This window comes from Anomaloglossus baeobatrachus, chromosome 4 (genome assembly GCF_048569485.1).
Source record: "Anomaloglossus baeobatrachus isolate aAnoBae1 chromosome 4, aAnoBae1.hap1, whole genome shotgun sequence".
Taxonomy (NCBI): Eukaryota; Metazoa; Chordata; class Amphibia; order Anura; family Aromobatidae; genus Anomaloglossus; species Anomaloglossus baeobatrachus.
Window position 1 is genome coordinate 477,441,060 of NC_134356.1, and position 14,638 is coordinate 477,455,697.

General features: G+C 38.9%; 1 protein-coding gene across 2 annotated transcripts in view; it reads left to right on the forward strand.

Moving 5' to 3' along the window:
* ADAM10 (ADAM metallopeptidase domain 10) overlaps positions 1–14,638 on the forward strand; it is a 271,656-nt gene that overhangs the window by 201,276 nt on the left and 55,742 nt on the right. For both annotated transcript variants that reach the window (XM_075345727.1, XM_075345728.1), the window contains exons 6-8: positions 4,018–4,170; positions 11,050–11,142; positions 13,070–13,253. In XM_075345727.1, the coding sequence (XP_075201842.1) occupies positions 4,018–4,170; positions 11,050–11,142; positions 13,070–13,253 (430 nt within the window). The remainder of the gene's footprint in view (positions 1–4,017; positions 4,171–11,049; positions 11,143–13,069; positions 13,254–14,638) is intronic.

Below are 14,638 nucleotides of genomic sequence, written 5' to 3' on the forward strand. Positions count from 1 at the left end.
TTTCAGCGGTAAAATCCGCCTTCTTCACGGTCCAGAATCTAATCTGCTTTCCAAACATGGAACCTTATATACATCTCACTCCCATCAGGGTAATTACAAACATTTGGGAGAGACTTAAAAACATGAGCTAGAAAAGCAAATCAAACATATAAGCTATCCGCATATTGATCAATATACAACATACATGAGAATTATAAGGAAAGGATTCAGCATTTTAGAGAGAAATACAATCAGAAAATCCAATAACCTGACAATAAAATTTTAGATGATACAAAAACATAACACAGTAATAATAGCCAGCATAATATAATGCAACAATGTATCAATAGTGCATAATGATATCCATACGATTGTTAAAGCCCTGTGGCATGCGGGTCCCCAGCTCAAATATCCACCTACTCTCTCTTGCAAGCACTTTTTTATGAAAATCTTCCCCCCTCAATGGTTTTTTTACATGCTCTATGCCCATGAAAGAAAAACCGCGTAAATCCCCATTTGTGTTTTTTTGAAAAATGTCGGGATACTACTGATGCACCAACAATTGGCAAATTACTAGCATCTGATAGATGTTTGCGGATTCTGGTTTTAAGGGGGTTCATCGTGCAGCCTACATATTGCATGCGGCATATATTGCAATTAATTAAATAAACTACATTCTCCGTATTACAGTTTATAAAAGAACGAACATTAAACTGTTTTTCATTGGAAATAGATGTAAATATTTTAGACTTATTAGCAAAACCGCAGCACTTACAAATATTAGCACCGCATTTAAAAAATCCTATTGTTTTTAACCAGTTGCTAGGGGAGATTTTGTCTGGATCTTTGAACATGCTAGGTGATAATAATGTAGCTAAGGTTGGGGCTCTTTTTTGCCACAAAGGCAGTATCATTATTTTCCACAATGTTTTTCAAAATATCATTCTGAGATAATAACGGAAGATATTTTCTGATAATTTTGACAATAGAATTAAACTAGAGACTATAATTGGTGCTGAAAACTACCCCAGATTTTTTGGAGTCAAACTGTTTTTTTTTCTTAGTACAATCCAACAGCTTAACCCTATCAATGCCTGCTATTTTTTTCTTGGCTCTCTCCAAAGACCAATTGGGATACCCCCTTTTTTTTAAATTGTTACAAGTTATTTCAATTTCTTCCTCCAATCTATCACTAGATGTGGTATTCCTTTTTAGTCTAATAAGCTCCCCCACAGGAATATTCTGAATGACATGTTTGGGATGATTAGAGGAAGCCATTAAAATACTATTGCATGTAGTAGGTTTTTTTATAGGGAGATATCAAAACCTTATTGCTGTCAAAATCTGCGGTCAGTTTTAAGTCCAAGAAGTTTGTTGATACCTCATGACCACTACTAGTAAATTTTAGATTGAAATCATTCAAATCCAAATAAGAAAAAAAGCTTTTTGCAGACGAGAGACTACCCCTCCAGACAAATATCAGATCATCAATAAATCTACCCAGCCAAACAATATTATCCTTGTATGGGTTATCAATATTAAAGATATAATTTTCCTCCCACACGGACATAACCAGGTTAGCTAGGGAAGGTGAAAACTTAGCGCCCATACTCACGCCTTGTGTCTGGAGGAAGTATCTCTCATCAAACGAAAAATAGTTGTGGTTTAAAAGAAATTGAATTGAAGAGACAATAAACTTCTGGATGGAATCCTCGTAATTACTGTATCTGGACAAATAATATGTGATACATCGTTTCGCGACGTGATGGGGGATAGAGGGATATAACCCCACCACATCGCAAGATAGCCACATATAGTCAGATTGCCAATGAAATTTTTCCATAATCTGTATCCTACTTTTGGAATCTTTAAGGTGACTTGGTGTTAATGATACTAAGAGTTGAAGATAGAAATCTACCCACTCCCCTAGTTTCTCACTGAATGACCCGATCCTAGACACAATAGGTCTGAGAGGGGGAGGAAAAACCTCTTTATGAACTTTAGGGAGTGAGTGGTATATTGGGACAATCGGTGTTTCACAAAAAATAAACTTCTTAATTCTGTCTGAAATAGCACCCATACTGATCCCCTCCTGTAACAGATGTAATAATTCAGAATTAAATGAATTAGTTGGATTTGATGGCAATTCAATATCGGTGCTACGGTTTTCCAGATCCAACAAGTTCACTTTCTTGTATAAACCAGCATTGAGAGCTACAATAGCGCCCCCCTTGTCCGCCTGGACAATAAGGAGATCGCTGTTTGCTCTCAGCTCATCAATTGCCCTATGTTCAGAAATACTCAGATTAAATTTAACCTCTTGATGTTCTACTTGGTTATAAAGAGACACCAGCTCACTTTCAATTGTTTCCTGAAAAAAATCTTGGAAAGGAGGTCTCGATTTTACTGGGTAGAATATAGGATTACGAATCTGAAACCTATCATTTAAATTCACTCTGTGTTCCAACTGTCTCCCCCTCTAGTTGTCTTAGGTTAGAGACCGCTACGGTTTTGCTAATAAGTCCAAAATATTTTCATCTATTTCCAATGAAAAACAGTTTAATGTTCGTTCTTTTATAAACTGTAATACGGAGAATGTAGTTTATCTAATTAATTGCAATATATGCCGCATGCAATATGTAGGTTGCACGATGAACCCCCTTAAAACCAGAATCCGCAAACATCTATCAGATGCTAGTAATTTGCCAATGGTTGGTGCATCAGTAGTATCCCGACATTTTTCAAAAAAACACAATGGGCATTTACGCGGTTTCTCTTTTATGGGCATAGAGCATGTAAAAAAAACCATTGAGAGGGGGAGATTTTCATAAAAAAGTGCTTGCAAGAGAGAGTAGGTGGATATTTGAGCTGGGGACCCGTATGCCACAGGGCTTTAATAATCGCCTGGATATCATTATGCACTATTGATACATTGTTGCATTATATTATGCTGGCTATTATTACTGTTATGTTTTTGTATCATCTAAAATTTTATGGTCAGGTTATTGGATTTTCTGATTGTATTTCTCTCCAAAATGCTGAATCCTTTCCTTATAATTCTCATGTATGTTGTATATTGATTAATATGCGGATGGCTTACATGTTTGATTTGCTTTTCTAGCTCATGTTTTTAAGTCTCGCACACATATTTGTAATTACCCTGATGGGAGTGAGATGTATATAAGGTTCCATGTTTGGAAAGCAGATTAGATTCTGGACCGTGAAGAAGGCGGATTTGACCGCTGAAACGCGTAGTCCTATCTGCGCTACTTTCCTGTGATATTGCTGTTCTGAATTGCTTGGACCACTGTATTTTAATGGATTTATGAATAAAAAGAAAGAAAAAATGTTAACAGCATCCTGGATTGCTCACGTTATTGCTGGACTCTGCCTTGCCTTGCCGCGCGCGCACACACACTCTCAAACACACACACTCATACGCACATACACATCAGATCGTACACACTCGTCACATCCAGCGATACCGATTGCTTCCGGTCGGCAGGGGAACTTGGGACGCAGTGCAGTGGAGCGCAAGGACCTGCAGTGGAACGCATAGCGGACCTGCAGTCTGATGTGTGTGGGTGTGCGTTCCACCGTAGGTTCTCCCATTCGGCGTCTGGTCAGTATTATCACGGGGTCTTCTTTCTTCTCTCTTTTGGGGGTGTCATCTTTTTGTAATGAAGTGTCCTGCAGTATTCTTTAACGTTTTTTAGCGGCATGGACACTTCATTATTGAACTGCGACTAGGGCTTGTTTTCGGGGTAGGGCTTATATTTAAGTCTTACACTGAAAATGCTGAAATTGCCTGCTAGGGCTTATTTTCGGGGAAACACTGTGTATTATGCTGCTCCCAGATTGTGGCAAAAACCTGCTGACAGATTCCCTATAAAATAAGTATTATTTAAGAACATATTTGGGTGTTTTTGTTCCTAGGTACCATTGCTTTGCTGCTAGCTTGCTGGCTCTGATTAATCCTTATGTACTTTCATAATAGAAGACTGATTTATCAATACTTTTATCTGTAACTGCTATTAGGAACACTTAGACGAGCATGAAGAGACTGGTCCAGTCATCCTTAGGAAGAAACGTGCCGCACAGGCCGAGAAGAATACCTGCCAGCTCTACATCCAGACTGACCATCTGTTCTACAGGAGATATGGAGAAACAAGGGAGGCCGTGATTGCCCAGGTAACGTCTCCTGCATGATGAGATGCTGTGCTACGTGCAGTGTTTGTGTTTCCAAGATGAACAGTAATTATGAAAAATTTTCATATTCATATACCATTCTGTTTTTAGGCTTTTTGTAATGTCATTCCATGATTTTTTTTTTCCACTCTTCTGTATGGAAAGATAAATAATAAGAAAACCAAGCCACGTGCACATAGGGTGAAGCGGTATAGGGTTGAAAAAGTTAGGGGGAGCGGAGTTGGGGGGGGGGTCTCACCTGACCAGGTTATGCATGTCACAACCCCATAATATGCCCATAGAGAATACAGTTGCTGCAGTCACACCCGCGGGCAGACGAAGGTCTTCTGGAAATAGATTTAGGAGTAAAAGGAGATGGATGTTTTCTGGGTGACCACACCGCTGCCGGAAAAGCAGTTGTTTCACTCCGTGATAGTATTTAATAGTTTTATTACAGGTTTCAAATTTATAACAAATTTTTTAAAAAAAAAATCTACATGCATACTGTAAAATTACTCAACCGTTAATGATGGTGAGAAGAATATATTGTCCCAGTCTACACAGCAAAGCTTAAGGCTAGGTTCACATGTTGCGATTTTGCATTTTTTTTTTTTTTTGCTGCACGCTTTCTGAAAATGAACTCCTTCACAACCCTGGACGTACCTGTACGTCCAAGGCAGTGTCTGGCTTTTTAATTCGGGTTCGTTCGGCGAGCCTACGTTTTTCCCCGCATAGGTCAGCCAACATGCAGCTAAGAAGCGTGGGTGGATCAGAGATCCACCCGCACCTGTTAACAAGTTGAATCCTGAAGTCAATAACTCACAGCGGGAATAAACACTCTCCGGCAGGCAGCGCACTTTTAACTGGCCCCATCGGTGGCCCTGTGACAAGATCACAAGGCGCCACTGGGTTGTCATGACAGCCATGGGTGATCTGATGACCCGTCACTGTCATGACATAGTTTTAGGGAACGCACACATATTTGGTATCATCTCATTCAGAATTGTCTGATCTGTCCAAATCTAAAATGAACTAATCTGATTCATGCATGGCGTAGCAAGAAAAAAATAACTCCAGAATTAGAAGTTTTGGTCTATGCAGCATTGCAATAACAGACAATCAGAACATGGCATCTACCCAAAAATGAAATAATTAAAAAAGTCAGTTCAAAAAGCAAAAATAAGCAGTCACTGAGCCCCAGATCACGAAAAATGAGAATGTTACAGGTCTCGGAAAATGGTGACAAAAGCCCTTTTTTTTTAATTTTTTTTTTTTTTATACAAAGTTCTGATTTTTTTCACCACTTAAAAGTAAAACTATACACGTTTTGAATCTATGAACTCATAGCAACCTAGGGAATTGTGAAGCCACGTCAGTTTTTCCACATAGTAAACTTGATAAATGAAAAAAAAAAAAATAAATAAAATTGTGGAATTGCACTTTTTACAATTTCACCACACTTGGAATTTTTTTTCCCCATTTTCCAGTATAATATGTGGCAGAATGAATAGTGTCATTCAAAAGTACAACTCCTCCAGCAAATAAACAAGCCCTCATATGGCTATATTGACAGAAATATAAAAACGTTATGGCTCTTGGAATTTGAGGAGGGAAAAAAAAAACCAGAACAGCACACTGCAGGTGTAGGGGTTAAAAGCTTTTTTACAGTACCAGTACAGTACCTTTTTTTTTTATCTGCAGCATGTCAATTTTTTTTTCACCCATAGAAAGCAATGAGTAAGTGTAAAATTGCTGTTATCAGGGTTTTTTCAGCATTCTTGATGAAAAAGTACAAGTACAGCAGGGTATGAAACCCATACATTACCCCTCCCCAAAGTATGAACCAATGTCTTGGTATTGTCTCATGAGCATGTACCGTATATTTTAGATTTTAAATATTATTTTTTTTCATTTTGTTAATTGTATTAATTTGTTTCTCCTCACTCCAAGCATAGATTAATTTAAGGGAATCTATCAACAGGTTTTTGCTCCCACACCTGAGAACAGCATAATGTAGAGACAGAGACCCCTGTTTCCAGTGATGTGTCACTTACTGAGCTGTTTGCTGTCATTTTGATAAAATCAATGTTTTCTCTACTGCAGATCTAGCTGTTACACAGAGCTCATGCATATGTTGGACTACCTGGCAGCACCAAGTTGTCCTCTAATGATGATCTGCTGATGATTAATCAGTGATTTTATCAGAACTACACTAAGCAGCCCAGTAAGTGACACATCGCTGGAATCAGGGTCTCTGTCCCTACATTATGTTGCTCTCAGATTAGGAGGCAAAAACCTGGTAACAGATTCCCTTTAAATTAGTGATGTGTAAAGTAAACAGTCCCTACCAATTCAATTTTCCCTGCTGTTTTTGTGTTTTACAATTGTGCATTTTTTTTTTAGACTCTCATATAAACGTATTTCACGGCTGTGCCTCATACATCTAATTTTTATTTTTTTAAGCAGTCATTTTTTTCTCCCCACTCTCAACCTAATTTAATTGAATTAGTGAAAATTACCTTAATATGTAAAAAATGCCCTAGCTATTAAACATAAAAAAACCTTTTTCCCCTGAATAATTTGATCAAATTGTCCTTTGTTGCAAGAATGTTTTTTTTTGTTTTCCCATACGTCTTGCATTGGTGCCTAGCGCCTTGTATTGTTTTTGCGTGTAAGGTGGAAGCTAAGTTGACTTTGAGTTCCTGAAAAATACAGCACAGCCTTGGGTTTTGCTGCAGCTTTTTTTTTTTAATTTTTTTTTTTTTAAAAAAACTGCCAAGTGATCACATTTTGGCTGCACAAAAAAACGGCAACAGTGAACATAGCCTAAAACCTGATCTGCAGAAAATGGGAAATGGCCGTCTTAGAACTGCTCTAGTGATAGAATGACAACTGGATTAATTCAGATATATGTATGTATGTATGTATGTATGTATGTATGTATGTATGTATGTATGTATGTATGTATGTGTATGTATATGTATGTATGATATATATATATATATATGTCTGATATATATCATACATACACATATATATAAAAAATATATATATATATATATATATATATATATATATATATATATATATATATATATATATACACACAATATGACAGTAGATGGTGTAACAAATTATTCGGCTTAGGAAAGCATTTTGCCCTACTATATTGGTGTACATTTAGTATACATGTGTTATCTATCCATTGGGTATCGTTAACAACATGGTACCATTGCAGAACATTGTGGTAATAAAAGTGTATGGGGAATTTTTCATTATGTTTATCTGCATGTGGCAACATGGCAATAAAAGGCAAATTGGAGTTTTGTAAAAATTAAGTAGATAAAATGCCATCTGGGGACAAATGAACTTCCCCTGCCACATGACTATGGTGTACTGTGCTTATTTTATTTTTTAAGATGTAGCTGAAAATGGTCAGAGAGGACTGACTTGTCTAATATATGTATTTTTAAAGGTAATTAAATGCACTGCATCTTTGCATAATACAGAATTTCATCAGTGATATGTTGTAAACATTCTCAATATCCGATGGAAGCAAAAAACGGCATCTCCAAATATAGGAAGTGTGAACAGGTGCCAGCTGCTTAAACTACACGAAACACAAACAAAAGGATATAGCAGCACCCTGTAAGTGCCAAGACATATGCAAACATAGATTATATGAAATAGAGAACATACTTAAAAAAATGATGGTTTTTAGTGTAAGCATTGGCCAATTCATGTGTGCCCATCCACCATGGCACGGCGACCTTTCTTTGATGGGACCCTGTCCTAGGGACATGCTTCTCCTGGACTTAAAGTCTACAATATATGGGCAGATAGGATCTGACTCTAATAAAACCACACTGTGGATGATGGGTGGAGAGCAGAGTCTATCTGCTTCTTATATTTGTAGACTTTTTTTAGTCCTGGAGAGGCATGACACTAGGATTGGGTCCCATCAAAGAAAGGTCACCGTGCCGTGGTCGATGGTCACACATGACTTTGCCGATTCTTGCTCTAAGATCCTTCTTTTTTCTAAGTATATTTTATATAGCATTAATTCAGCTAAAATGTCATATATTTGGTGCTTGCAGAGTGCCGCTGTATCCTTTTACATATCCAGTGGGATCTTTCTGCTTTATACGCAGATTTCAGGCCATTATACACAGCCCACTTTTTAAGTCTTCCAGAAAAGCTAGATATAATTCTCAGAAACTCCTGATTTTCAATAATGAGGTTTTTCACTAGTGAATAAATGCAATGATACGTCTATAGAATTGGGGGGATTTTTTTTATAGTTGTAAATTCAGAAACGACTTTGCTGATCTAAGACAAACACAAGGTTAATAAAAGCTGCTTTTCTCTTTGTGCTTGCTGTGTATAAAGTTTCAGTGACTGGCGTCTTTATCTGGGAGTATCTTATCTCCTATAATTAGATAGACAGTTGAAAGGCTTCCGCGGAGAATCTAACACCTTGTTCCCATCCTTTGTATCCTCTATATACTGTAGATTGGACATATTTTCCTCGTTTTAATCGGCTTCATTTTCTTCCCGTCTTGTGTTCCCCTGATCCAACGGTCCACAAGTGCAGAAAGTTTTAATATCTCTGCCCCTTCGTATTTCTGCGCACATTATCATCCAGCTGCAGTCGGTGTCTCATGAGATATCATTACTGTAATGGACTGTGGGCTCAGTCCAGCGCCTCGCTTTTCACTGGTAATTTGTATTGAAAAGTGTGAATTTCCATTTTTGTCCTTTTCGCTGGAGCGTTTTCTTTTTTCATTCTGTGTGTTGATGTCAAGGGATGAATTTAGCGTGTCTCCTTACTAGAAATATACCAGCCACACAAAAGGAAATGTGGAAAAGTCTCATGAACATTTCGGATTGGAAGTCCTTAGGGTAAAAGTCTTATAAAATAATACTGTTATGCTTCATCCTAACACTTAAAGCTAAATTGAAAGTGGCAGCCATAAAGTGAGGCTGGATCTTGTAACGGAACGCAGTACATTAAGTCTTTTCAGTATAATGGATCCTCCTTTTAAGTATTGCCTGAATGGACTATGCTCTTTATCGAGGATTTAGAGTCTGCCCATTTACGAGGGACAAATATCCTTTGACAACCTGAACGGATTCTGTGGTATGTAACCCATGTCAGGCCGTCCGAGGGCAGGAAGATCAGAGACTTTTTCCAAATAATAATTTCAAAGCCTAGGTGTTTCTGAAGACATTATATATATTAGTAGCATCCTAAAAAAAATACAACAATCGGAGATTAATATGGAAGTGCCAAACTATAACGTTCCCTCAATAGTGATCATTCGGAGCCATTGCCATAATTGTCTATATAGTGCGTATTCCTTAATGATCACAATTGCTTAAAGGGGTTGCCTACTACTTTTACATTGATGGTTTAGTCTTTTGATTGGTCATCAATGTCTGATCGGCCGGGGTCCTCTTCCCCGCGGTTGAGTTGCTTTCGGTCCCGGCAGCAGGCAGCTGAACATGCACAGTTCTGGCGCAGCTCCGTATTTTGATAGCGGTTGCAGCCGGGTTCTGCACTTTCACATCCCATTCTAATCAATAGGAGGCAGATGTGCAGTACCTGGCCTTGGCCGCTATCAGAAGATGGCCGTGCCGGAACTAAGTATTTCTGGCTGCCTGCTGCCGCTGCCAGGAACAGCTGATCTGCAGGGGTATGTATGTCGTATTCTGGCTGATCAGACCTTGATGGCCATATCCGAAGGATAGGCCAGCAATGAAAAGTAGTGATAACCTCTTTAAATTAGTTGTGGGTGTGATCACAATGTTCTGCATAGCTGCTTCGATCACTTCATCACTCAGCTCCTACCCATCAGCAGGCTGTGTACTGTATGGGATCCAGGCTGCAGATCATAACGTGGTCTATAATCTAGTTCTGGAGATATGGCGTGGAGTCATGTGGACACAGTCTTACAGCATTAGTGTTGAGGCACCAGGTCACCCGCCCTGCTGGTGCACACTCGCTACGGAGGTGGTTGGCGCACGGCACCGCACCTTTAAGGCTTAACAAAGTTAGTGACCCACTCAGAGGTTCGACGTGACGTGGTAATGGGTTTCATACAGTCTGATCAGAATGGTAAATTTAGAGCCTCGTCTTCAGTTGTATAATTTTTGGCTGGCCGCATTAGATCAACTTATGATTTTTGGATGTGCGGTCCATGGCTTTTACACAGATATGGTGTAATCTACTGCTGGATAAGCTTAGTACTGTAGATTCTCAGTGCCCTAACAGTTAATTAAAAATATTCCAGTTATACCCGGTCTTAGAGGCGCTGAACCTAAAAGTAGAAATATATTTGCCTTCACTGTTTCCTAGCAGCATTTTTTTTTTCACAGATCTTAAACTGGTCAGCCTTACAAAAATTGTGCGGAGGACTAAAAGGTTAATTTGTCATTTTTAATGACTGTCTGAAACACACTTTCTTATACAGTAGGGTGTGCGCTGGCTATGTGACATTCTGCAGACAGGGTACAGCAGGGAGAGGCTCCTGCTGCAGCCAGTTGTCTTACAGCCACACACATGGCAAAGAGGAGGAGGAACATTGCTCAGCTCCTGAGACACACAGAAACTTTACATACTGTTTAGTTTTATTTGCAAAATGAGACAAAATAGGATCAAAACAAAGGAGGAGGATTTGCTGGTGTTTTCTTTTTTTAAAGTTCGTGTATAATTAGCAATTGTACGGGTTTGGAGGTTTTATTTGTTAAAGTCTATAACGAGATTGTCTCTGACAATGGGATCGTTTCCACCCTGTGTACTGTACTGTCTTTATTTCCTTAAGAATTTATGCTTTTGCTAGTTAATTGTGTAAAATAAATAGAATATTTGTCATTTTACAGATATCCAGCCATGTGAAAGCCATTGATACAATTTATCAATCAACAGATTTCATGGGGATTCGAAATATTAGCTTCATGGTGAAGCGTATTCGAGTAAGTATTTCTGATGGTTTTTTCCCCACCCTGATTTTACTGACCTTTTCATAATGTTTCAGTCTTTTGCACATAAGTGCCCACAATTTTGCAGTACGAATAGCAGTTTCTTTTTGTTCAACCTCCAGACTTATTGTCTGCACTACGCTAGGAAGTTATCAATGGTAGTAGTCTTATACCAGACGAGTGTGTCCTCCTCCATACAGGAGATCTAAATACATGATCTGAATCGTCCTTTAAACAGGACCTTTTATCACTTTTTTCATGTTGAGCTGCATACAGGATCTAATCGTAGAGGCTACAGAACATTTTTTTTTTGTTTGTTTCTTTGCTTTTTTTTGCTTTTCCTGTTGTTGTCAAAATAGCAATCAAAGTATTTGACCCTCAATGATTTAATTTTTGTTTTAGTTTACGTGGGTATTATCAGAGTTTAGCATTTCACCCTGTATGATGCTGGTCAATCATAAGCAGGCCTCAACACTCATAAGAAAGAAGACCATGCCCCACAATAGCTGATAGCAGGTTTCTCAGTGTGTGAGATGTAATGATACAGCCCTGATATCCTGGTCTAACCTCCTGCGTAAGTTAGTGTGGGGGGAAGGGTAACATATCCGAATTTAACTTTAACTTGTAAAGCGCCATGGAATAAATGGCGCTATAATAATAAATAATAATAACTTTGGCACATTACAAACCCTTGTATAAAGTCTTCTCCTTTCATAGCATTGTCACCTCTCTGTATTGCCCTTCCTCCTACACTGACAGTCTGGAGATGTCGGCAATCACTCCTTTGTCTATTGTGTTCATGCCATTTGTAATAGCTCTGCAGTGAGATCTGCGCATGCTGTTACATCTCATACAGTAACCTGCTTGTTTTGGACTACTCCTGTTTGACGTATACTGTGTGTGCACAATTAGGTTAATTTGTATTTTTGATGATTAATTTTATTATTTAACTACAGAGCTTTTGGTCAATCCTAAAGGTTAACCTAAATATTTAAGAAAGTAAAAGTGAAGATTTGTTGTTGCTAGGGGTATATTGAGGTGACATTGTTATGAGAGGAGAGCTGATAGAAAGGATTGTAATGTGAAACGGCTACACTCAGTTGCACTGCCCCTCCCCCAATAGTGACTCATGTAGGAAGTTAGACCCAGAGACCAGGATGTCTGACATTATACATCTCTGAAACTGAGAAACCTGCTCAGAGCTATGGTGGGAGATGGTGTTCTTTACTTTAACTGTTTTTGCCTGCTTATCATTAAACAATGCCATACAGGAGGAAGAAGAACATGCAACACCCCTCCCCCCCCATTGAAAACTGTCTGATAACACCCACTTGGACTTAATGAACTCAGTAGGGACCAAATACTTTGATTATGGATATGTCCTCATTTGAGGGTTAAAAAAACAAACCCATTCCCTCACTGCAGTTATTACATTGTGTGTCCACTTCAATATGGAAAATAGGGCAAAAGGTTCCTTGTCTTTTGCAAAATTCTGAATTTTCCCATAGACTTCTATTATATTTGTCCGACCTGCTCGTTTTGAGGACAGAGCACTCGAGCATGGTAGTGCTCACTCATCACGAATTACAGCAGGAACACTGCTTTCATGGATGACTGTTCATTGTGGAAGCTCCGCCTAGATGACTGTTACAGAGCGGCATTCATTGGTGACATCTTGCTTCATATTCTTCCTGCTTTTCAAACTAATTTATATATTTGTATATGGCATCAGTTAATTAGGGAAAATTCTGATGGTTCATCCCAATAAGAGCTTTCATTTTTTACGAATGCCATGTCTAATTCCTCAACTTTTTTTTTTTTTTTTTTTAAGATTCTAATTATTTTTTGTGAATCTGCAAATATTTTTTGTAGCAGTTTAAAATATGCGCGGTAAGTGTTTTGTTTTCTTTCTTTCCTGCAGATCAACACTACAACTGATGAAAGAGACCCCTCAAATCCTTTCCGATTTCCAAATATTGGAGTAGAGAAGTTCCTGGAGCTAAACTCTGAGCAGAACCATGATGATTATTGCTTGGCCTATGTGTTTACAGACAGAGATTTTGATGATGGTGTCCTGGGGCTTGCATGGGTTGGAGCCCCATCAGGTACGCTTTATATTTTGTCCATTTCCACAAAACATGCTTATGAATTATGAAACTATCAGATGACTGGTTGACTACTTTCTTGTTCCTTGTGTTGCTCTGAGGCAGTGGTTCCACAAGCGTCTAGAAAATCTGTCTCCTTCTTATCCAGAAAAGTGGGATAACTTTTTTTTTCTCACTTGTCCTCTGTGTGCTGACCATAAGCAATCCGTTTTTTTTTTTATTTTCAGCTCCGCAGCTATTAAGCATTTTTAGGACCATTTACAGTTTCCCATCTTATAGAATTGTAATATATTCATGAAATGCGGATGCCATAATGATGGCACGGTACTGATTTCACTACTGTGTTTTCATTTCTATCTTTGCATATATCATACTGCACTTGGATGACATCTGAATGCAGTCCGATGTTTCACATTTACCCATAGACTTGTATGGGTGCGCGCCATCCGATATACGCTGCCAATCGCAGCTATTTTTTTTTTTTCTCCCTCATGCTCAATCAGCGTGAGGCAAAAAAGCTGATTGGCAATGCTTCATAGTATAACAATGGGTCAAGCGTTATCTGATAAAACATTGTACAGCGCACTTCTGTGTTATACGGTGGTGTGAGCAAGCCCTTGTACTCACCTCCAATGCTGGCGCTGTTCCAGCAGTGTTGGCACTCGCTCTCCCGGGGCTCTTGTGACATTAAGTGACGAGAGCACTGAGCCCAATCAGCGCTGGCTTCACTCTCCCCTGCGTTGGATGAATTGCCCATCAAGAAAGTCAGAGTTGCGGCTGGCCGCTCATTACCTCTTGGTGTTAATTCCAGTAGTGGGGAGTTTGAAGCCAGTGCTGATTGGGCGCAGGGCTCGCGAGACTTAATGTACTGGAATGGTATAGCGCCCACAGCGGAGGTGTGCACAAGTGTGGTTATTCTCCTGGGAGCACTCATGCTGATTGAGAAAGAATTGTCTTAGTATTGGACAAGCCCGTTAAAGAAAGAAAGCGCCTACATTTACAAGTTATGAAGACGCAAACAAAATTTGTAGCTTTTCATGCAACTTTCTGAAAACTTCACTGCTCCTTCACAATAGAAAAAGTGAAATCCATAGGAGAATAGAGAATTGAAAATCTCAAACGTGCCAGTCATTACCACTGCTCCTGAATGAGGGTCTCTAAACCCGTTTTGCACCCTGTGTACTACATTTCACCAAGAACGTTTGCTGCAAAATGTGCCTTAAAACATGCCACGCTTAAAGCAGTTGTCCATTACATTAAAACACCATTCTAAATATGTCAAGTAAAAAAAATACTGCTAGACAATAGCAACTCCATATCCTGCAGTGTGTTCCCTGGCAGTTTATCGGGTACTTCTTCCAGCGAGTATAAGGTTGGGGAGGTGA